At 43.4% G+C, this 23574-nt stretch overlaps 1 protein-coding gene across 4 annotated transcripts in view; it reads left to right on the plus strand.

The window, feature by feature from the left end:
• Positions 1 to 23574, plus strand: part of aass (aminoadipate-semialdehyde synthase) — a 103161-nt gene that overhangs the window by 43344 nt on the left and 36243 nt on the right. For 2 of the 4 annotated variants that reach the window (XM_080190804.1, XM_080190803.1), the window contains 8 exons: positions 587 to 713; positions 2055 to 2117; positions 2211 to 2278; positions 4430 to 4551; positions 13737 to 13866; positions 16024 to 16134; positions 21710 to 21818; positions 22497 to 22637. In XM_080190804.1, the coding sequence (XP_080046930.1) occupies positions 587 to 713; positions 2055 to 2117; positions 2211 to 2278; positions 4430 to 4551; positions 13737 to 13866; positions 16024 to 16134; positions 21710 to 21818; positions 22497 to 22637 (871 nt within the window). The remainder of the gene's footprint in view (positions 1 to 586; positions 714 to 2054; positions 2118 to 2210; positions 2279 to 4429; positions 4552 to 13736; positions 13867 to 16023; positions 16135 to 21709; positions 21819 to 22496; positions 22638 to 23574) is intronic. The other 2 variants (XM_080190806.1, XM_080190805.1) reach the window with 2 other exon arrangements.

The following is a 23574-nucleotide window of genomic DNA, read 5'->3' on the forward strand; positions in this document are numbered from 1 at the left end:
TGGGTGAGGGGCGGACCATGGAAAGCCATGAAAAGACTATGGACCATGGGTGGGATTTTCCAGTTTTAGGGCGAGTGCAACTGGAAAGTCTCGCCCAATTAACACATTCAACAACAAATACAACTTGCACTTATATAGTATCTTTAATGTAAAACCATCATGGGCACATCACAGAAAACGTATTCAAACAAAAAAATTGACACCGAGACAGAGGTGGAAGTCTTCAGACAGGTGACCAAAAGCTTTGTCAAAGCAATAGGTTTTAATGAGCATGTCAAAGAAAGAGAGAGGTAGTGCTGGGATGGCAGAGAGGTTTAGGGAGAGAATTCCTGAGCTTAGGGTTGAGGCAGTGAAATGTGGAATGACGAAAGTTTGGAGAACACACCATCCATCGATTTGAGAATGAAGAATAGTGCCAAGTGGATCTGTTATTTTCATATTTATGCTCTCAGGATGAGAACTGTATATGCGTTTGTGCAAATGTCTTTGGAAAATCAGCTCTGAAATACAGATACTCTTTTTGAAGAAAGTTTTTTTCCCCAGAGTCAACGTTGCCTTACTGCAGTGTAATTTTCTGTGTTTGCAGCTTAGAAGGCAATGGGATCCTGATGTGTTCAATTGACAACCTTCCTGCACAACTCCCAATAGAGGCTACTGAATATTTTGGAGATCAGCTTTGCCCGTACCTATGGGAGATGGTAAGATGTATGGTGGTAAGGATGGAATCTGTGAAGATTTTAACAAATGACATTGTTTAGTTCTTTTCCCTACCTCCCCACCCCCCACACATCCCATTTCCTTGCTTTGTTGTCAGGCATGAGTTTTAACCATCCTGGTCTTGGATCAGATATTCTGCTTTGTCACTTATTAAACGTTTGGACAGATCTTACCACAGATATGTATCCAAGATATTTCTTGGGTGTTGGGAAATGCTTGATTGTAACTATTTTAGGCAAACAAGATAAAATGATTGTTAGAATCTTTGTATAGATCAACAAACTTTAAAAAGATATATGCATTTCCAGTGGCCTTTGGAAAGGATCATAGAACAAGACTGCAAGTTCCATGTACAAATCAAAAGCAATATTGAACAAACACTTTTTTAGGCAGCTTAAACTGAAAAGAAATTCCCTATGAAACTTTCAGCATGACCAAAAATATCCAGCTTATAAATGAAGTGGACACTTTGTTTTCCAGGATCCAGTCTAAAATCATTTGGGAGAGGGAGGAATTGAGTTGTTGGGGGTGATTGAGGAGAGAGCCAGAGTGTTGCAGAGGGAATATTCACTTCAGAATGCTGAAGACTGAAGGCAGGTGAAGATGAGTTTGGGTGGTGGTCACAAGTTGGCTGATTGTTTTGTGGGACACCTCTATTCAGTTCGCAGTGTGGGGCCCTGAGCTTCCAGTTATCTATCAGTTTAAACATCTATTCTACTTCTACTCTGTTTTCTCTTCCTCAGTCCCTAAAATGTTCCAGTGAAACTTAATATGACCTCAAGGAGCAAGACCTCATCTTTTCATTTAGTGCTTTATGACCTCAAATCAACATGGAGTTCAACAATTCGTTTTAGATTAACCTCTGACCCCATTTTTTTATAACCATTACCCTTTTCAGTTAATTTCTCCTTTCTTCCATCCAATCACAAATTTCCACATTTATTCTTTCCTCCCCATCCCTATTTCTACTCATGCTGTACAACACTTAAAATCTTTCAGCATTCCCAGTTTTGACAAAGGGTCACTGATCTGAAACAAACTGTTTACATCTCCACTGATGCTTCCAGTCCTGTTAATTATTTCCAGCGTTTTCCAGATCTGTTAAAATTTCTCAAGCATTCTAGCCCATGAACAGGAAAGGTAATCTGTACGTGGGGTGCAATGTACGATCTCCTATCAGCGGAGTGGCTTGTGTTTCTTGTTGCTGATTGATGTACATAAAGGTAATGTTTACAATTAGTTGGGGAAGCGCTGGAAATGACGTCTTTGAGTTTTTTTAAAAATCCATATTTTTCAATATTTCTGAAAGGACTGTGTCTGATTTCCACCTCCTACAGTTGACCTCTGATGCTACTCAACCCTTTGAAAAGGAGAATGGTTTAACTCCAGTAATCCGGAATGTAAGTGCAATTTTGTCCTTGTGTTTGGATATTGTACTGTCCAACTCTCATCACATGTCACATATGGTTGTGTTTTACATTGATCATATCTAGGCTGTAATCGCATCCAATGGTTTACTGACTCCCAAATTCAAATATATTCAGAAGTTAAGAGCAAACAGGTAAGCTACTTTCTTTTAGGTGTCTGCTGTGTTGTCATAAATGGTCTATACAAAATGGACATTGTGCAAGTGTAAGTTGTTGCAATGCAGCATTGTGCTTTGCTGTGTGGCACTAGGTAACTCTGGGAGAACTGTGGGATATTTCAATGCAAAGGAATTATTTTAGTCAGGCTGTTTGTAAAGTGTTTTTTTGTTTGTGCCAGTACAGTGTGTCTGTGTGGATGAGCTGAACCCAAGAATTGAGTGCCAGTGGGGGTATTGCACAATCCACAATATGCCCACTCCCAGCAAGGGGGATCGGTTAGCTGCAAGGAGCACTAGCCTCATTAGCACTAGCTTCTTAATCTCTGCCCTGGCAGGGATCAGCTAAGTCAACAGAAACCCTTTGTTTTCTGTAGGACCCAACAAGTCTTGTGGGAGCCTCCATTGCTCTTCAGAACATTCAATCTCCTTCCTTTCTTCCCTCCTCTGCCACTGCCTGTCTGCGGTTTCCATTTCAACAGCTGGTTTTAGTTAGCCTCTGAGGAAAGGATGAATGTAGGACGGGATTTTGATCATTCCACGGTTGGTGGAAAGCAGTGGGTAAATACAGGATGTAACTTTCTGTATAAACATACTTAATCCATTTGACTCCCAACTGATTCTGTGCAATGTTCGTCTTACCATAAAATTGAAAATTTGCTTGTTATACTACAAATGCAGACAAATGGTCGCCACTGTTAGCCTTCACCAGGAATTATTGCTGGAACCCTGGAGAAAATGGCAAATGGGGTGGAATGGACATTGCAGACAGAGGGTTCCTGGTGAGATGGGTGGCTCTTGGGGGGGCAGGGGTGATCTGTCTGCAGCTTGCTAATCCCTGAGCCGCCATTAAATTCTGATGAGGGATAATTGGATTTTAGTGACTCTTTAACAAGCCTAGTGGCCTGCCCATTATTAATGGGCACATTTCTCACCTAAGTCCTTTTCTACTGCTCACTTATTGTGAGACAGGTTCCCTGCCACTAAAAGTCACGTGTGACCTTAATGTACAATATTCCAGGCTTACCTGCTCTGTCCATTGACTCAATCAAATATAGAGAAGGTCAGAAAAGCCTTCAATAGATCCCGGGCAAATGTTACCATTCAATTAACTTACACAAAGAACAATGCTTTCTGGTAGTTGTAATGTAATTGTGAACTGACCTTGTTAACCAGATTTGTAATCCCTTGTGCAGTGGGTTTAGTTTATCTCCCAATTCCACTTGTAACATCTTGATCTTGTGTGAGCTGCAAGAGACTTGTTACTTCCACAAAGAGGTTTCATGACCTTTTAATTCTATTGTCCTTTGAATGCATAATACTGTTCAGTTGTAAGTTTGTTGTACCAGCTGTGATACACTGACAGATTAATGAATTGCTTAACAGCAGTTTGAGAAACTGTCAGTTTTAACAGTGAAAGATTGGGCTATATTTTAACACCTAAAAGACGGTATGGATGCTAATATTCTGAGATTCTAAAACTGACCAGTTGAGAGTTATTGGAGACAGGAATAGTAACTGGCAGCCGGCTGCCAGGAGATGGGTTAGCAATTTAACTATTGGAATGTGGGTCTGGAGGTTTAACCTCTGCCAGCTAGATTTCCTAGGACCTGGAAAACAGTCAGCTGAAGGGAGGAGCTGAATGCCTTTGTAGCATTGCTGGTGGGCCAGGAAGAGCGGGAGTGCTGGCCCTAACTCTTGAAGCTGCAAACCATAACTCTCTCCAACCCTACCAGCTCCTCCCTTGTACAAAAACCATCGGGATTGACTTCCAGTCCCTCACCACCATTTGGATAGGGATCGGACAAACATGCCCCTGCTCCCACTCCACAGCCCTCATCACCTGACTGAAAGCAAAGCCCATCGATCAGGCTGACTTCCAGCAGGAAACTTAACAATAAAGTACTTGTGTAGTTGCATACAGCACTGACCACCCACCTGCTCTGTTAATATCCAGGATATTGACTACAATTTGTCTACATAATTTTAGGAATTTTGTTTATCATTGCAGAGTTTTAATTAACTTTTAAAATCAAATTTGAATAAATGGAGTTATTTCCTGTCTCTAATGGTACTGTTGGATTTGTGTCATTTGGCGGAATGTATTCATCTGAATTGCCTGATTTTAAGGGAGTCTGCTCAAATTAGGAACATGAGTGCAAAAGGTCGCATCTTGTTACTTGGATCTGGTTATGTTTCGGGACCAGTCTTGGACTATATCACCAGAGATACTGACATTGAAGTGACTGTCGGTAAGTAACTAACCATTTATATCTTAAAGATTGCTTTTGTTGGGTTTTTGTTTCAGTCATGCTGGTCTAGCAATTCATGACGTTGAAAATGAGTTCAAAAAGATTCCTTTTGATGGATGTTTCTGACAAGATTGTAAATGCGTGCAAAAGGATTTGAGCAGAGGGAGTCATTCTGAGACTGTTTATAGAATAGCACCTACAAATTCTAATGAATCCAAAATAAAAAAAGAGTGAATCATAGGGGAAACTGGAGCAGCAATTGAAAATTCTAGAAATGCGCAGCAAGTCATTCATTACCTAAAAGAAAAAAACACTTTTTTTGTGTGATGTTTAACAGTGCTGCCTGTACTTAGTAACTGATTGCACCTGAAATGTTCATCTAACTCTTGTCATAGACAGAATTTATTTGTTTTCTTACTGCCCGTGATTAGTGCATTTTGAATATGAGGTGTGTACATTTTCCTCTCAGGTTGTCACAAGTTAAATAACCCCAATACTTTCACGGTATTGCTGTTTATTATCTTGGTTGCTTAGTCGACTGCAGGTGGTTGGATGGCTTCCGATGTTCTGTCTCAGAACAGCTCATGCCGGTATTTCAAAAGCAGGCAACTGACGTGGCTGGCTGTTGTACCCATGCGACCAGTTATAAGTCTAAAGTCCTTTTCCAAATGAGGTGGCATGTTATGCTGATAAATATCCTGTATTGTGGCTTTTCACACTTGGAGAGTTTGAGACAGCCAATGCCTTTGTGTTTGTATGAAGGGCCATCATAATGCAAAGTAAGGTTGATTTGTCTAACACTCTACGTGTTTTGAGATCTCTTTTGTCTCTGGTGAAATACAGGCTAGAATTGTCTGCAAATCCCATTGTCCATCCTTAAAGAATGAAATGTATGAATTTCACAAGTAGTTGTGAGGTTCCTTCATTCATGTCCATGCTTAATAAGATATTGACCACAGACACCACTGCCTACAGTTCCAAAACTCACATGGGATTCTGCAGCGATCTTAACAGATTCTCAGCTATTGAAATATAGCTTTAAAATTTGTGATATCTTCGTGCCACTTGGGCATGACAGTTGTCTTTCTTGGATTAATTGGAAATGGTTGACACCATTCCATAAGTATTCTTACCAATACTTTCTCTACTCAATTCTGTTTGCACCATAACTATATCCTGCATTTTTAAAATTAAAAATGAAGTAGTGTAGAATAAAATTTCTATTATGAATCTACTGAACACAATCCAGGAAAAACAGGGCAGTCCTGAATCTTTGAAAAACTCCCTGATTGAACATTCTCTGATGAAGCTGGTAAATCATTCAATTAAACCATCATAGTTATGTTGCAAAGTCTTAAAGAGCAGCTGATGACATAGCGCTTGAAGGGAGAAACAACTACCAACTTGATAAATGTAGGTAAGGCTGACATCAGTGCAATGAGAGAAAAATGGTTCACAGTAAGCTAGACATATCACTAAATGGAATGGGTAAAATGACAGAAAATCCAGGGCAGGTAATCAAAAAAGAATTAAATATCATACAGAACCAAATCAAACCCCTCAGGACTAAGAGCCCAACTTGCCAAAAAACTGCTATGGATAGCTCGACAGATAAAACTAAAAGAAAAAGTATGCAATAAGTGGAAAAAACAGCATTGGACCTGGGAAACACAAAGAACAGAAAAGAATGGCAAATTGATTGTAAGAATTACCAAACAGGGAAATGAAAAGGGATATCAAAACAGATAGGAAGGAACTTTCCCAAAACATTGTGTGTCCATTTGAGTGAGAAAACCGGCATTTCCCATACTTAAGTTACTTTTTGGCTGAAGGGTGAGTTTTGCACTGTTTCTTAGAGGCGGGGCCTAAATACGACAGCAAGCCTTACCTCACAGAAACAGTGTCCTGATTTCAAAGTGAAATTGAAAAGCCTGCTCCCTCCCCAATAACATTGAGGACCCCTCAACCTCACCTGAAAGCATGCGAGGCGATTCTCCCAAAAGTGCTGAATTGATGGGAAAACTGTTCTAGATCACGACTGCTTTTTCAGTGCAGTTTCAGACCTGAATGTCTCCACTCTGTGCACTGCAGAGATCCCAGTTGTGAATCTCATTAAAACCCAAGGGGAGCCAGGGCCTTTCCGCGCCGGAGTCTGACAGCTCCAGAACTCTGTACATGTGCAGTGGCTTTGATCTGTCAGTCTCCCCATTTGCTGGCCAGCTCGATCATTGGCTAGCCCGGAATCCCCACAGTGCTGCCCCTCCAGCAACGCCACGCCCCCTCCACACCCCCGCACCCCCTCCACCCGCACCCCCTCTGCACCCCCTCCACACACAGCCCGACCACGGCCCCCGTAACAATTCCCAGGTCAGCCCTGACCAACCCTGCCCTGGATTGTCCCAATGTCCAGCCCACCCCCTCCCCAGCAGTGGCAAACCCTCACCCTGGAGTGTCCTGATGTCCAGCCTGCCCTAATTGATGTCCTCCCTCCAGCCCGGACTGATCCCAGTGCAGAGTGGCAGCGGGTCCTCCCAATCCAACCAATAGCCCCTAGGCCCTGCCTGCAATAGGCCCCACCTCCTTGGCACTGCCCATACCAGGTGGGCAATGCCAAGGTGCCCCCAGGCATGGACACTTTGCTCCATGGGCAGTGCCAGGGGGCACAGACTGGCACTGCCAGGGTGCACATGCCCAGGGGGCACCACTCCCCACCGCCAGACCCCCCGGGAAGCCCTGATTGCCTTCTCCTTCATTCCAACGGGGGGTCTCACGAGAATACCGAACGTGGGGAGCTACTCTGAACCCTGCCGGAATGAAATACTCCTGGCGGGATGGGAGATGCTATGAGGTCCAGCAAATTCCATGCCTGGCCTGATAATCATATGCAAAATATATTTAAAATACATTTTAAAAAGATTCAAATAACTTACTGGACGTTGGTCCTTTAGAGGGAACGTTGGTCCTTTAGAGGATGAGAAAGGGGACCTAGTGGTAGGGGATGGGGATATGGCGAAGGTATTGAACAACTTTTTTGTTTCTGTCTTCACGGAGGAGGACGTGAATAATTTGCCGGGTGTTAGCGATGGAAAGGTGGTAGGACTGGAGGGTCTTAATGACATTACTGTTACTAGAGAGGCGGTGCTCGACAGACTGGAGGGGCTGATTGTGGACAAGTCCCCAGGACCGGATGGAATGCATCCGAGGGTTCTGAAAGAAATGGCGGAGGTGATAGTGGATGCCTTGGTGGTTATTTTCCAGACGTCGCTGGATTCCGGGGAAGTGCCGGAAGATTGGAAAACGGCTAATATTACGCCGTTGTTTAAGGAGGGTGCCAGGCAAAAGGCGGGGAATTATAGGCCGGTTAGTTTAACGTCTGTGGTAGGTAAAATGTTAGAATCCGTCATTAAGGAGGAAATTGCGAGGCATCTTGAAGGGAATTGCTTGATAGAGCAGACGCAGCACGGTTTCATTAAAGGGAAGTCGTGTCTGACAAATTTACTGGAGTTCTATGAGGATGTGTCTAGGGCAGTGGATAGAGGAGAGCCGGTAGATGTGGTCTTTCTGGATTTTCAGAAGGCGTTTGACAAAGTACCTCACAAGAGGTTATTGCAGAAGGTCGAGGGACATGGAGTTGGGGGGTAGGGTGTTAGCGTGGATAGAGGATTGGTTGTCAAATAGGAGGCAGAGAGTGGGGGTCAACGGGTGCTATTCGGATTGGCAGATGGTGACTAGTGGAGTGTCCCAGGGGTCGGTGTTGGGGCCTCAGCTTTTTACCATTTATATAGATGATCTGGAGGAGGGAACCGAGTGTAGGGTGTCGAAATTTGCTGATGACACCAAGATTGGGGGAACGGCAAATTGTGCGGAGGGTGTGGAGAGTCTGCAGAAGGATCTAGATAGGCTGGGCGAATGGGCCAGGAAATGGCAAATGGAATTTAATGTTGGCAAGTGTGAGGTGGTCCACTTTGGTAGGAATAATGGTAGGAAGGACTATTACTTACATGGAGAAAAACTGCAGCAGGCGATGGCGCAGAGGGACCTTGGGGTCCTTGTGCATGAGTCGCAAAAACCCAGCTTGCAGGTGCAGCAGGTGGTCAGGAAGGCCAATGGGATGCTGGCCTTCATAGCGAGGGGGATTGAATATAGAAGTAGGGAGGTCTTGCTGCGGCTGTATAGGGCATTGGTGAGGCCGCAGCTGGAGTACTGTGTGCAGTTTTGGGCACCGCGCCTGCGCAAAGATATTTTGGCCTTGGAGGGAGTGCAGAGGAGGTTTACTAGGCTGATACTGGAGTTGAGGGGGTTGAGCTATGAGGAGAGGCTGAATAAACTAAGCTTGTACTCGTTAGAGTTTAGAAGAATGAGGGGAGATCTCATTGAGACGTATAAGATGATGAATGGGATGGATAGGATAGAGGTGGAGAGGCTCTTCCCGCTCAAAAAAGACAGTAGGACGAGGGGGCACAGCCTCAAGATAAAGGGGGGGCGGTTTAGAACGGAGTTGAGGAGGAACTTCTTCACTCAAAGGGTGGTGAATCTCTGGAATTCTCTGCCCGTTGAAGTGGTGGAGGCTGCCTCGCTAAATATTTTTAAGATGCGGGTTGATGGGTTTTTGATAAGAGAGGGGATTAAGGGTTATGGGGAGAGGGCGGGAATGTGGAACTGAGCAGCGACAGATCAGCCATGATCTTATTGAATGGCGGGGCAGGCTCGAAGGGCTAGATGGCCTACTCCTGCTCCTATTTCTTATGTTCTTATGTTCCTGCTGGTTTCCAATGTGGTCTCAACTGTGACTGTTCTCCGGCTCTGGGAGACATGCATACGTTCCTGAAGCATGCGCGAATCCTGCAAAATGGCTGACACACGATTCTCTGGACCGGACCTGCCAGAAAAATTGCGGGTCACAACGGGAGAATCAGGCCTCATGTTTCCTCACCCCACTCCCCACATAAATTGCCAGCATTGGAATTCTCCCATTAGGTCCCCCTTCATGCCACCTGTTCATAAACCACTTCATGCCCACATTATGAACCCACTCAGGCCCCACAACCTTCACACTGCCTCCAGTACCTCTCTAGTGCCCATTTTGCAGTGCCAACTTGGTACTGCCAGGTGCCAGCTGGCACTACCAAGTATGCATTGCCAGAGTGCCAGGTTGCACTGCCAGGTGGGCATTGCCCAGTCATGTCCCAACCATCCAGGGGTTTCAATGGCCTCTGAGCCCCCCAGCCTGTATCATGCCTGGTCTCTGTTTGTGGAGACCAGTGATGATTCTCATTGGGGTTTCGTTGCGCCTGAGGGTCAGAGAATCCCGGGACCAGGGGGGAATCTGGCATCATGCGCTGGGCTCCAATGCAATCTGCGCTGGGCATAATACGCGTGGAAAATCACAGTCGTAAAATTTACAATTACATTAGGAAAAGGAGAGTGGTCTTGAGCAATGTGGCTTGCTTGAAAACATCTAGTGGTGATATTGTCAAAGTCAAGAAATGGTGGACATATTGACTGATTGTTTTATATCGGAATTTACAGTAGAGAAAGAAGTAAGCATGTTGGAAATCCTAAGGAAACTAATATTGAATCAGGATCTCACCAAATTAGCGAAAGCAAGATAGTTGTTTGGTAGTACAGTACTTGAACATTGCTTTAAAAAGATACATGCCGTCAAAGCTTTTTGCCTTGAATTCATCAGGGTAGCTCACAAGAATTTTTCAACCACAAGAGGGAAAACAACCATTTATGCTGCAAGAGAAGAGAGTGTTGATTGGTTGGCAACCGGGCTCTGATTGGCGGACATGTTGATGTAGAGAATGCAGCACAGTACTGTTAACTGCCCAGCTTTGTTCAAATTCAAACTGGGGGGGTTGACTCTGATTAGTCAAAGCATAGCCCAGAGAAATGAATCAGGAGTATCTGTTCCCTAAGCTTTTGTTTAATTGATAAAAAGCACAGTGTGTGGACATGTTCCCTCTGTCTGCAAAGCAAAGTAACAATAATGGAGAAAATAATGGCACCAAAAAATTATAGATCCTCAGGTTTCTATTCTAGAATTTTCAAGGAAGTAGATGAGAACAAACTATAAGAACATAAGAAATAGGAGCAGGAGTAGGCCATCCAGCCCTTCGAGCCTGCCCCGCCATTCAATAAGATCATGGCTGATCTGTCGTGGCTCAGTTCCACTTTCCCGCCCTCTCCCCGTAACCCTTAATCCCCTTTCCTATCAAAAACCCATCAACCCGCGTCTTAAAATTATTTAGCGAGGCAGCCTCCACCACTTCAACGGGCAGAGAATTCCAGAGATTCACCACCCTTTGAGTGAAGAAGTTCCTCCTCAACTCCGTTCTAAACCGCCCCCCTTTTATCTTGAGGCTGTGCCCCCTAGTCCTACTGTCTTTTTTGAGCGGGAAGAGTCTTTCCACCTCTATCCTATCCATCCCATTCATCATCTTATACGTCTCAATGAGATCTCCCCTCATTCTTCTAAACTCTAACGCGTACAAGCCCAGTTTATTCAGCCTCTCCTCATAGCTCAACCCCCTCAACTCCGGTATCAGCCTAGTAAACCTCTGCACTCCCTCCAAGGCCAGGTGCGGCGCCCAAAACTGCACACAGTACTCCAGCTGCGGCCTCACCAATGCCCTATACAGCTGCAGCAAGACCTCCCTACTTTTATATTCAATCCCCCTCGCTATGAAGGCCAGCATCCCATTCGCCTTCCTGACCACCTGCTGCACCTGCAAGCTGGGTTTTTGCGACTCATGCACAAGGACCCCGAGGTCCCTCTGCACCGTCGCCTGCTGCAGTTTTTCGCCACGTAAGTAATAATCCTTCCTACCATTCTTCCTACCAAAGTGGACCACCTCACACTTGCCAACATTAAATTCCATTTGCCATTTCCTGGCCCATTCGCCCAGCCTATCTAGATCCTTCTGCAGACTCTCCACACCCTCCGCACAATTTGCCGTTCCCCCAATCTTGGTGTCATCAGCAAATTTCGACACCCTACACTCGGTTCCCTCCTCCAGATCATCTATATAAATGGTAAAAAGCTGAGGCCCCAGCACCGACTATGTCCAAACTATAATTTTCCAGAGTTCTCTTGATTGGCAAACTGTTCTGTTAGATTGGAAAATTGTGCATGTCACTCCACTATTTAACAATGATTGAAGAATTATAGGTTAGTTAGCTTAACACATCAGGAACTTGCAAGTGTCTGTAATTAAGGAGGCTGAACACCTTGAAAATTTTCAGCTAGTCAGAGAGAGCCAGCATGTTTTTGTAAAGGCCTGAACAAACGAAAACAACTTTTTAAAGTGGTGATTGAAATAGTGGAGAGGAGATTATGGATGTTTCATGTGAACTTCCAGAAGGCATTTGACAAAGTCCCTCTTAAGAGACTGCAGCTTAAGTTGAACCCTTTGGTATTTGAAGGAAAATCATGGCCGAATTAGGAAATAGGCTGAGAATAGGGATAATGGGCAAATAGTTAAATTGGCAAGATGCAACCAGTGGTATCCTGTTGGCCCCTCAATTATTTTAGAAATGACTTGGTTGATGGGACAGAAAGTTACGTGTCCAAATTTGCTAATGGTGTGAATACAGGTGGCATTTATTTTAGTTGTTTATGGTCTTGGGTGTCACTGGCAAGGCCAGCATTTATAACCCACCCCTAATTGCTCTTGAGAAGGTAGTGTCTGTGTATCCACAGTGCTATTAGAGAGGGAGACCCGCTAATTCTTCATTTAACTGTGGCCAAATTGCTATGGAATATTTTTACATCTGCCTGAGAGGGCTGACAAGGTATCGCTTTAGGGTTCGCTTTAGGGTGTGCCTCAGGGATCTGTTTTGGGGCCACTGCTGTTTGTAATTTTTATAAATGATCTGGATGAGGGTATAGTTGGGTGGATTAGTAAATTTGCTGATGACACCAAAGTCAGAGGTGTGGTAGATAGTGAGGAAGGGTGTCTTAGTTTACAGGGAGACTTGGACAAGTTGCAGAGCTGGGCCGAGAGGTGGCGGATGGAGTTTAATGTGGAAAAGTGTGAGGTAATTCACTTTGGCAGGAATAACAGATGTGTAGAGTATAGGGCTAACGGTAGGACTCTGAATAGTGTGGATGAACAGAGGGATCTAGGTGTGTGTGTACATAGATCCCTGAAAGTTGGGAATCAAGTAGATAGGGTTGTTAGGAAGGCATACGGTGTCTTGGCGTTTATTGGTAGGGGGATTGAATTTAGGAGCCGCAGCGTCATGTTGCAACTGTACAAAACTCTGGTGCGGCCGCACTTGGAGTATTGTGTGCAGTTCTGGTCCCCACATTATAGGAAGGATGTGGAGGCTTTGGAGAGGGTGCAGAGGAGGTTTACTAGGATGTTGCCTGGTATGAAGGGGAGGTCCTATGAGGAGAGACTGAGGGATTTGAGGTTGTTTTCGTTAGAAAGAAGGCGGCTACGAGGGGACCTTATTGAAACATATAAGATGATTAGAGGTTTAGATAGGGTGGACAGTGATAGCCTTTTTCCTTGGATGGAGAAAGCTAGCACGAGGGGGCATAGCTTTAAATTAAGGGGTGGTAGTTATAGGACGGATGTCAGGGGTAGGTTCTTTACCCAGAGGGTGGTGAGGGATTGGAATGCCCTGCCTGCTGCAGTTGTAAATGCGCCTAGTTTGGGGGCGTTTAAGAGATCCGTGGATAGGTTTATGGATGGAAAGGGTTTGGTTTAGGTTAGAGGGTCATTGCTTTTTAACTGGTCGGCGCAACATCGTGGGCTGAAGGGCCTGTTCTGCACTGTAATGTTCTATGTTCTATTAAGGCCTCACTGAAAGACAGCACCTCTGACAAAGCAGCACTCACTACACTGGAGCGTCAACTTAGATTTTATGAGCATATCTCCAGAATGGATTTTAAATCCACTGAGTGACAGTTGCCACCCACATAGGAACAAGGACAGGCCATTCAGCTTCAATTCTGAACACAATGATATGTTTTAACACATACAAGAACTCTAAGTTCTAAGGGCCTCTTTTATGCTATATCATTTTCATTGGAAGACATGTAAGTAACAAAAGACTTCTCTGAGAATTCTCATGAGTGCTATGTTACAATATTTTCACTTTAATGTAATGGCTTTAAATCAAATAGATAACTAAAGATAAAACCAAAGTCCACTTTTGATTTTGTTCTGCAGCATCAGCACTAGAAGACCAGTTGGAAAAACTGACTTCCCAGTACAACCACACCACTCCAGTAACACTGGATGTGAAGAAGGATGAAGACAAACTCTCCTCGCTGGTGAAATCCCACGATCTTGTGATCAGGTTAGTTTATGTCTTGTTCTCCTCTCCTCTGTCTCCCTCTTTTGGCTTCTCCATTTTAGTTGGGGTCGCCATAATGCTGATTGATCACCCTTTTGTCTGTTATCCATTCCTCTTTCAATTCTCTTGCATTTAAATCCCTCGCCACCACATCTTTTGAGCTAGGCTTATGCTTTCCTCTTCTTCCTGGCGGTTCCATCTCCATCATTCACCTCACTACATTTCCTCTGTCGCCTTCCTTGCGGCGAAACCTATTTCAATCCATCCTCGACTATTTTTTTGATACTCCCACAATCTTACTGAGACACACGTCCGGAGTCCCAGCAATCAGGGCACGAGGGAGTCGCATGGCCAGTGATGCAGGGTTGCTGGGCTGGCCAGTGATTGTGAAGCCGGCAGTGTGGGGCTACTGTGCATGTGCCGATCTCGGTGCTGACAGATAGGCGCATGCACAGTAGCCCACTCAGTGCTCTGCTGCCAGCATTTCCAACGAGAATAGGCCCCATCACAGCTTTTCTGCGTGATTTATGCTAGGGCACTTTGCAATACACAGAGTGGCTGGGGGGATTAATTTTGAAAATCCCGCTGAAATAAACAGTGGGATTTAGTCCAGTTTTTACGTGAATTCGACAATTAGAATTTTTTTAGGAGAATCCTACCCACAGGATTCTCAGGGCCTTGACAGCCCCTGAGATGTTGAGTGGTTATTTCCCCTTGAGGGAAGAGTTTAGGACCAGAGGGCATAATCTAAGAGTAAGGAGCCACCCATTTAAGACAGAGATGAGGAGGAATTACTTCTCTCAGACGATAGTGAACCTGTGGAATTCTTTATTACAGAGTGCTATGGAGGCTGGGTCATTGAGTGTATTCAAGGCTGAGAGGCAGATTTTTAATCAGTGTGGGAATCCATGTTTTATAGTCTTAATCTTTGCTGAGCCCTTGATGTGCTAGTTCCTGATTTTTTTGTCCTTTCCCATTACTCAACAACTCCATCTCAGCATCCACATCTCATTAGCATCCAGCCATTGTTCTTCTCTTCTTGTTGTTGTCCAGTTTTTTTGTACGATATAGCTTCCACAGTCTCACCAATGGAAATGTCTTCATTCGTATCTTTACTTCAACTTGCTGAGTACATTTGTGCATTCAACTTTGTCCTCTAGAGGTAGGAGTTTTAGGAATTTGTTTAAGAAGCCTTTTTGGTGCAATATGTTAGTTTTCTTTGCTGAACAATGCCATGGAGCAATAGGAAGCTGATGATTCTGTCCAGTTTGGATGAGTTCCTGATTATTTTGAGAGTTTAAAGGGGAGAGCACTGAACAGATGTAGAGTTCCTTCTTGAGAGAGAGCACCTCTATAGATTCTTTCAATGATATTGGCTTTGGGATAAATAAAAATGCCTTGTAGTGGAGAAGGGCTACATGTGTGGATGATTTTGTCATTTCGCTTTTGCTTAACTGAAAATTGTGCATACTATTGTCAATAGTCTTAGCCTAGATAATTAGTTTACTTATTAGTCACAAGTAGGCTATATTAACATTGCAATGAAGTTACTGTGAAAATCCCCCAGCTGCCACAGTCCAGCGTCTGTTCGGGTAAACTGAGGGAGAATTTAACATGGCCAATGCACCTAACCAGCATGTCTTTCAGACTGTGGGAGGAAACTGGAGCACCCAGAGGAAACCCATGCAGACACGGGGAGAACATGCAAACTCCACACAGTCACCAAGTTGGGAACCAAACCCGGGTCCCTGGCGCTGTGAGGCAACAGTGCTAACCACTATGCCGCCCTATGATGCAAGTTTCTAAATTTAAGGAAGCACATGTCTGCATTGCCTGATAACGGCCTGGGCTTTCTTGTCGCAAATTCCCCACACTGTGAGCAGAATTTTCCCGTCCCACCCGCCACGGGAATCATAGCAGGCAGGATATAAAATTCAGCAGACCATGCAAAGGCTCATTGACCTCGGGCGGGAATTTCCTGTTTTGGGGCAAGCTCAATTGGAAATTCTCTCATTTCCATCACCAGCCTACACTGTTGTGTCACAGGCCCACCCTGTACATTACAGATTCCTCCCACCCTTTACCTGCTCTGTCACAGTCCTACACTGCCTTCCAGTTGGTGTTCTGATACAATCTTTATGATTTTTCTCTCTCATTTAGTTTGTTACCTGGCGTTTTTCATCTCGCAGTGATGAAGGAATGCATCAAACAAAAGGTGAACATGGTGACAGCAAGCTACCAGACTCCCGAAATGAAAGAACTGCACCAGAGGTTGGTTCATAAATTCATAAGTTCATAAGATAAAGGAACAGAATTAAGCCATTTGGCCCATCGAGTCTGTTCCGCCATTCCATCATGTCAGATATGCTCCTCATCCCTATTTTCCTGCTTTCTCCCCATAACCGTTCAATCCATTACCAATTAAAAATCTGTCTAACTCCTCCTTAAGTTTGCTCACTGTCCCAACATCCACTGCACTTTGGGGTAGTGAATTCCACAGATTCACAACTCTTTAGGCGAAGTAGTTTCTCCTCAACTCTGTTTTAAATTTGCTGAATGTGGAATTCTAGCCTTTCCGTCCCTCTCATCTTTGGAAGCCCTCTGTCATTGAACTTACAGCTGGATTTATTTAGTCTAACATTTATCAACCGTGTTGACCTGAAAATACATTTCAAAATGACACTTCTTTCTTCGTAAAGCCCCGAGCGTTCAGAGTTATGAAAGATTTTCAGGAAGTAAATTGGGAGGAACATTTTGTACAGGCCAATGTGGCAGTAAGCAGAGGGTGTAAATTTATCACTAAACAAACAAGTGGAGAAATTAAGATTGCTGTTTGAAGGGACGTGGAATTCTGTGCCAGGATCAATAATGGGCACAAATCCACCATTGATTTTTAAATGAAAGTACGTAATACTTAAGAGCCAAGGGCAGAGATTGAGACCTGGGTGGCCTTCTAGAGATGGCTGGGAGCAGAGAGGTGGGATAGGTGGCATAAAGTGGCAAGAGCAGGTTGCAATGGAGCGATTGTCATCTTTTTGCTACCAGGACATTTTACTAACAGTGGGAAAAAGCAGGATGCCCCCACCCCTCTCTATTTCGGCACTGAGGGGCCCTCCAGTGTCAATAACTATCCCAGTGACATCCCACCCCTCTGCCTTTCCCTTCCTCCACTCGCTGAAGTCTGCCTGCCTGACCCTCCATGGTGCCCCTGAAGTCCACTTACTTGATTTGGAGGACAGCCTGCTCCCACAATGTACACTACTTCCAGGTGCAGTAGACCAGTGAACACTGTTTCTCTTGGTGCTGCTGATATTGCTGAAATGTCAGCCCTCTGCTCTGCTGCAGCTAATGACATGGGAGCTCAGGTGTCAACTACTGAGTTGCTGGACAGTTGAAAAATGTGGCCGAGGTCCCACACATAGCAGAGGCAGCATTTCCCCAGCTTCTTGGCCAACTATATTCACTGCAGATAGAGTTCTGGCCTAGTTGAGCAACATCTTTAGAGAAGCCAAACAAACACAAAGGGCCTCATGGGTTCTTTCTGTCCGATCAGTTCTATAACTCCACTAAACCTCTGTATGTAGCCAATGACAGAAATGTGGTGGTCAAACTAGGTATTCACTGATGAGCTAACTAAAACCGATGCAAACTAATGAACAGTTTAAAAAACTGGCACCTCAAAAACAGTCCCAACTGTGACATATAATTACTCTAGAGTGCAGTAAGACATAGGCTTATTATTTAGCCGCAGGCATACGCAGCATTTCATCTCTTGTATAGCACAAGATTAGGAAAATCTGCAATGATTTTGCCATTTCTTGCAGAGAAATTGTGGGTTTTTGCAAATAGATTTGGTGCTCTTCCCCTTCTCCAGTTGATTCTGGTACTCTATTCCCCCTGCGCTGTCTCATTCATTCTGGCATTTAGGCATTCTGCCTTGCCCCAGTCCATCCTAAATGCCACCCCCATCTTCCTCTTACCCTTCTCTACCACTTTATTCAAGCTGGCACACTTGCCCACTCCTCTCTTCCCTAGTCTGTGCAGACATTCTCATCCCTTTCCATCTCTGGCTACTGCACCCAAGCACTGATCATTGTGGCTCCAAGCCACAAGGCACCATGAGGCTGCTACCCAAGGGGACTGGAAGTTGTTGCAGGCAATGGACAGCATTTTGTGATGTTTTATAATAATCAATGAACAGTATGCTCTGTCTGCAGAGCACGCAAGAAACAATACTTCTCACGTATGACAATAATAAATCAAATCAAATCAATTCATAGTAAAAATTCCCACCAGCAGGAAGTGCAGTGACATTCGATTTGTGTAGGGTAAAAACCAAAAGCAGTGCTGATTTTTCCCCATAAATGGCAACAAGTGGTCGCTGCATCTGAAAGCCTGACACCCGAGTGAAATATGAAGATTTGTCATATACGTTAGTAATTGGGTAATCATTGATAAGTCCAGGCTGCACATAAATCTAGACTTTGGTGTTTATTTTGGTTCCTGTTCGATGCAAATTTAACTTGTCTTAATATTTTAGTTTTGGTTGCACTAAATTTCATAGATTTACTTCTTTTAAACAATCGCTCACAAAACTGTGAATAAACTAATTGAAATAATGATGATCTGTGATGCAGGTTCACATCTGCTTCATTGAGGAGGAATAATGGAAGATCTCATAAATGGGTTTCAACCAGTTTGCGCATATAGTTCAACATTGACTTTGAGATCTGGCTAGTGCCTCTCATTTTGCTATTAGGTACAGTGTAACAAGTGCAGTATCTAATACATCCTTAAAAAGTGCAATAGGGCAATTTTACTTTCTCTTTTATTAAGATCCCAGTTGGTGTTACAACCAGAGGGGAAAATTCCAGAATGGAATCCTGGCTCAAACCACCACATCTTATGCTTCTTTTTAATAAAGTGTGGAGGAACAGAGTCACAGGACTACTAACTAATTTTAACAGCAAAAAACGAATTATTAAATATAAAATAATTGGATTGTGATACAATACTCCCCCCCTTAGCTTAACAATTACACACAGATGGGTCACAAAGCACGTCTTAAGCACAATAATCTCATTAACACATATACCAGAACTGTACCACCTCGCTTGTTCCGGAATTGGAGCGGGCGAGTGGTGGACAGCAGAAATGTCCATTGACCTCTGAGAATTTCTGGTCTTTCTTGAATGAGGCCATAAATTCCCACCCATAAAGTTCTTTTCAAGCATGCAAGATGATTGTGGCCAAATACACACACTCCGCTCTGAAGCCAAGTTAGTGTTCTGGATTTCTCCTTCGAATCTGCTCCCAGATGATTGTCACGTGAGAGTTTCCATTCCCAAAAACATGCTATAAAATCTTCTGTCATAACAATGCTTTTCCTTAATGATTCACATTCCAAAATCAAATCCAGGTTTTCCAAATGACACTTTTAGACAAAGTTTCTGCTCAAGTTTTAACAGAAAATTCAGTCCAGGATTTACACCACCCCTTTAGGATTTCTTTGTTTAGACTGCTGTACAAACTGTTCACAATTGCTTTAATTCTCAATTCCCAGGCTCTTATTAGAATGGCATCAGACATCTGATTTACCTCTGAAGTCTGCTGCCCTACTTTAAATCTCGTTACTGCAATTATCTCTTTAACTCAGAACCCTTAATCTTCCTTGATTTCTTCTGACCAATCCCTTGGTCTCTGTTCTTTTAATTCCAATAAGAAGTCTCATAATACCAGGTTAAAGTCCAACAGGTTTATTTGGTAGCACAAACCACTGGCTTTTGGAGCACTGCTCTTTCATCAAATTCCAGTCATTTTAAGACATCCTTTCTGTCCACATTCCTTGGTTATCTGGACAGTAACTGATACTTTAGGAACCTTGCATCTTTGCAACCTTCTTGTCCTGTCCAGCTTCTCCAGATAGAGTTGAGAGATATTCACTTCCTAGTGTCCTGTTTACAATTGCAGTATATCCAGCTAAAACTAAAACTTAAATGCTTTCCGATCTTACAATGGTCTACAGTTACTAAAAAAACCACTGCTATGGCTATTTACTCTTCATGCCATAATTCTCTGTAAGCACAATAGAATCACAGTTAGAATTGAAACAAACCCCACACGTACAAACACCTTTTATCAGCATGAATCTAATTGCAGGTTTTATTCTTCCAGGCACAGAAACATGAAATTAAACACACTTAAAACTATGCACTCTTTCTAACGTGTACCAATACAAATATAGATGGACAATAATCTCTCCCTCCATGTCAACAAAATGAAGGAGATTGTCATTGACTTCAGGAAACATAGTGGAGAACATGGCCCTGTCTACATCAATAGGAACGAGGTAGAAAGGGTCGAGAGCTTCAAGTTTTTAGGTTGCGGATCACTAACAACCTACCCTGGTCCCCCATGCTGACACTATAGTTAAGAAAGGCCACCAATGCCTCCACTTCCTCAGAAGACTAGGAAATTTGGCATGTCAGCTACGACTCTCACTCACTTTTACAGATGCACCAAAGAAGGCATTCTTTCTGGTTGTATCACAGCTTGGTATGGATCCTAATCTGCCCAAGACCACAAGAAACTACAAAAGGTCATGAATATAGCCCAATCATCATGCACACCAGTCTTCCATCCATGGACTTTGTCTACACTTCCCGCTTCCTGGGCAAAACAGCCAACATAATTAAGGACTCCACGCAGCCCAGACATTCTTTCTTCCATCTTCTTCCATCAGGAAAAAGATACAAATGTCTGAAGTCACGTACCAACCAACTCAAGAACAGTTTCTTCCCTGCTGTCATAGACTTTTGAATGAACCTACATGGCATTAAGTTGATCTTTCTCTACACCCTAGCTGTGACTGTAACATTACATTCTGCACGCTCCTGTTTCCGTCTCTGTGCTTTGTCTGTATAGCACGCAAGAAACACTACTTTTCACTGTGTACTAATACATGTGACAATAATAAATTAAACCAAATCAAAATCATAGATTCTTTCAAACTATCTTTGTTTTCTTAACATTTCCACTCTAATTTATACTGACTTGGTATTATGTTGTGTATGTATTACAGTATGAACAATTAATAAATCTGAATTCATTACCCAAACATGGACTTTCATGCACATTAATGGTTTATGCAAAAGCCTAACTAACACTCAGCTCAGAAATTCCACTTCACAACCCACATAGAGAGCTGTCTTGGCTTCCTCCTCATCCATCTTGCTCCTCAGTCCATGCCTCCCACCCCCCACACTTCCCCTCTTTCTGTGTAATCTTCTGCATAATCATGTTTGCCTGAGTTTCTAATATACTAACTAGATTTCAGGTGGGGCATTTGTCTTAAAGAAAATCATTTGTAATTGTATGCAATTAAAAATATCCAATTTGAAAAGCAGCACTGCGGGACAGTGATTACATGTGGGAAGCAACATCTGTGCTGGATATTGCTGCACTTTTATAGCACCATAACAAACATTGCAGGGCAACATTTCTTTTTGTATCACCATTATTCCCCCTCACCACCGAAAGTACAGAATAATTAGATACCGACAGAATAATTAGAAACCTATACAAAACTCTGAATGGTGTATTAACCCAAGTATTGATTACAATTGATGACACCTTTGACCTTCATCTGGGAAAAGAAAATTCAGCCATTGTAGTGTAACAAAAATAGCAATGAAAGGCTCATGTTAACTTCTTGCCATACCGATAAATGACCAGATGTTGTTCAGTGCTTGCTTGTTTTTGGTGAGCTCCTTCTGCATTACTTTCAGTAAAGTATGATGTATTTTTGGACATTTTTCTCATCACTTGTCCACTCTGTCTTGTTTAGTGCACTGGATGCTGGGATTACTATCTTAAATGAGGTTGGTCTGGATCCAGGGATTGACCACATGCTGGCGATGAAACGTATTGATGAGGCAAAAGAGCAAGGTGCAACAGTGAGTGCTAGTATCTCTATCATTCGTTGCGGAGCAAGTTGTCTCCACAACAAATTGTCTCCTCATTTATGTTTGGAATAGTTCAGCCAGAAAATTGACATTCCAGTTCCATTGATAAGTCTTAAGTATCCAAGCAAAAATTGTTTTTAAAAATAAAGATCTGGTCTAAAAGGAAATATAGATACAAGCTGTGAGGGTTAGGTGGATTGGCCATGCTAAAATTGCCCCTTAGTGTCAGGGGGACTAGCTCTGCTATATGCATGAGGTTATGGGGATAGGGCCTAGGTGGGATTGTAGCCGATGCACGTTCAATGGACCGAATGGGCTCCTTCTGCACTGTAGGATTCTATGAAAAGGGAAATATGATGAGACTTTTAAATGAGCACAATAATAGATGTGCAGTGGCACTGAAATAAAATAGAAATTTGATGGGAACATCGTTTATTGCCCCTTGCAATGTGCATTGTTAGATTTGTGGTCAGGGAACTGCTTCAGATTGGGTGGAGCTGAAAGGTTGGAAACAATTGCTTTGACGAGATGTGTGATTAGACAGATTTTATTGAAAGTCATCTATACTGGGAGTAAGCCACATTTTATAGTGCAGCAGTTTCAAAACTGAAATGTGCATTGGTTTTGTTGGAGCATGATTTATGTTGCTGTTTTTTCCCCCATTTTTAGGTAGAGTCCTTTGTCTCTTTCTGCGGAGGTCTCCCTGCCCCTGAATGTTCAGATAACCCCCTGGGGTACAAGTTCAGCTGGAGTCCCTTTGGAGCTCTGATAAATACAATCCGTCCAGCCACCTACTTGAAGGATGGAAAGGTAAAATGTTGTTCAGTTTTAAGTTATTTTTACTGTGTCTTATCTTCCTGACTTCAGTGTCTTTTCAACAATTAATGCAAAAAGGATCATGAACAGTATCAGAAAGAACTCATTAATAGTATTTGCAGCTTATCAGTTACCAAACATTTAAGATCTGGCATCACACTTTTTCTGTAACAATTTTTTTCCAAAGGAAAGGCAGTCATTTTATACAGAGTTTTCCAACTTGGAGTTTAAACAAGCTATCAGGACCTACTCATTGGCCAATGATTTATACAAGTAGAACATGCCCCCACAGGAAGTCTTGAACAAAGGTCACCATAGGGAAATGCGGACAAAACACAGCTCCATTTTGGTCACAGTATCATAAATGTGATAAAACACAAGCAAACAGAAAAAGAGAATCAGGGGTTATGGGGATAAGGTGAGAAAGTGGAGTTGAGCATTATCACATCAGATCAGTCATGATCTCATTGAGTGGAGGAGCAGACTTGTTGGGCCAAATGACCTGTTTCTGCTCCTATGCCTTATTGTTTTTTAGCATGATTATAATATATGTATACATTGGGGGTGATCTGACCAGCTCATCATGCCAGTCGATTGGGGTGGTGAGCCGGTAAAATTGGACGAGAAGTGAAAAATCAAGTTCCTGTCTGGTTTCCCACCTCTCGCAATGTAACTATCACTGTTCTGCGACTTCCAATATTCAAAATTTAATGTAAATATAATCTGTGAGTCCCGGACACTATCGTCCAGGCTCACGTGAACTTACCTCCTCACGGGTCAAAGTCCCCATAGGCGAGGATCACGTGTGGTCCCCACAAATGGTGTCAGACGTAATAGCCTTGCCAGTGGGACTGGAAGTCATGGAAACCCCCTGGCTGGTTGGTGGCGGGGTCAGGCCAGGCAGTACCCCTTAAGCCATACCAGCCTGGTA

This window comes from Carcharhinus amblyrhynchos, chromosome 6 (assembly GCF_965287045.1).
Source record: "Carcharhinus amblyrhynchos chromosome 6, sCarAmb.v2.hapA, whole genome shotgun sequence".
Taxonomy (NCBI): domain Eukaryota; kingdom Metazoa; phylum Chordata; class Chondrichthyes; order Carcharhiniformes; family Carcharhinidae; genus Carcharhinus; species Carcharhinus amblyrhynchos.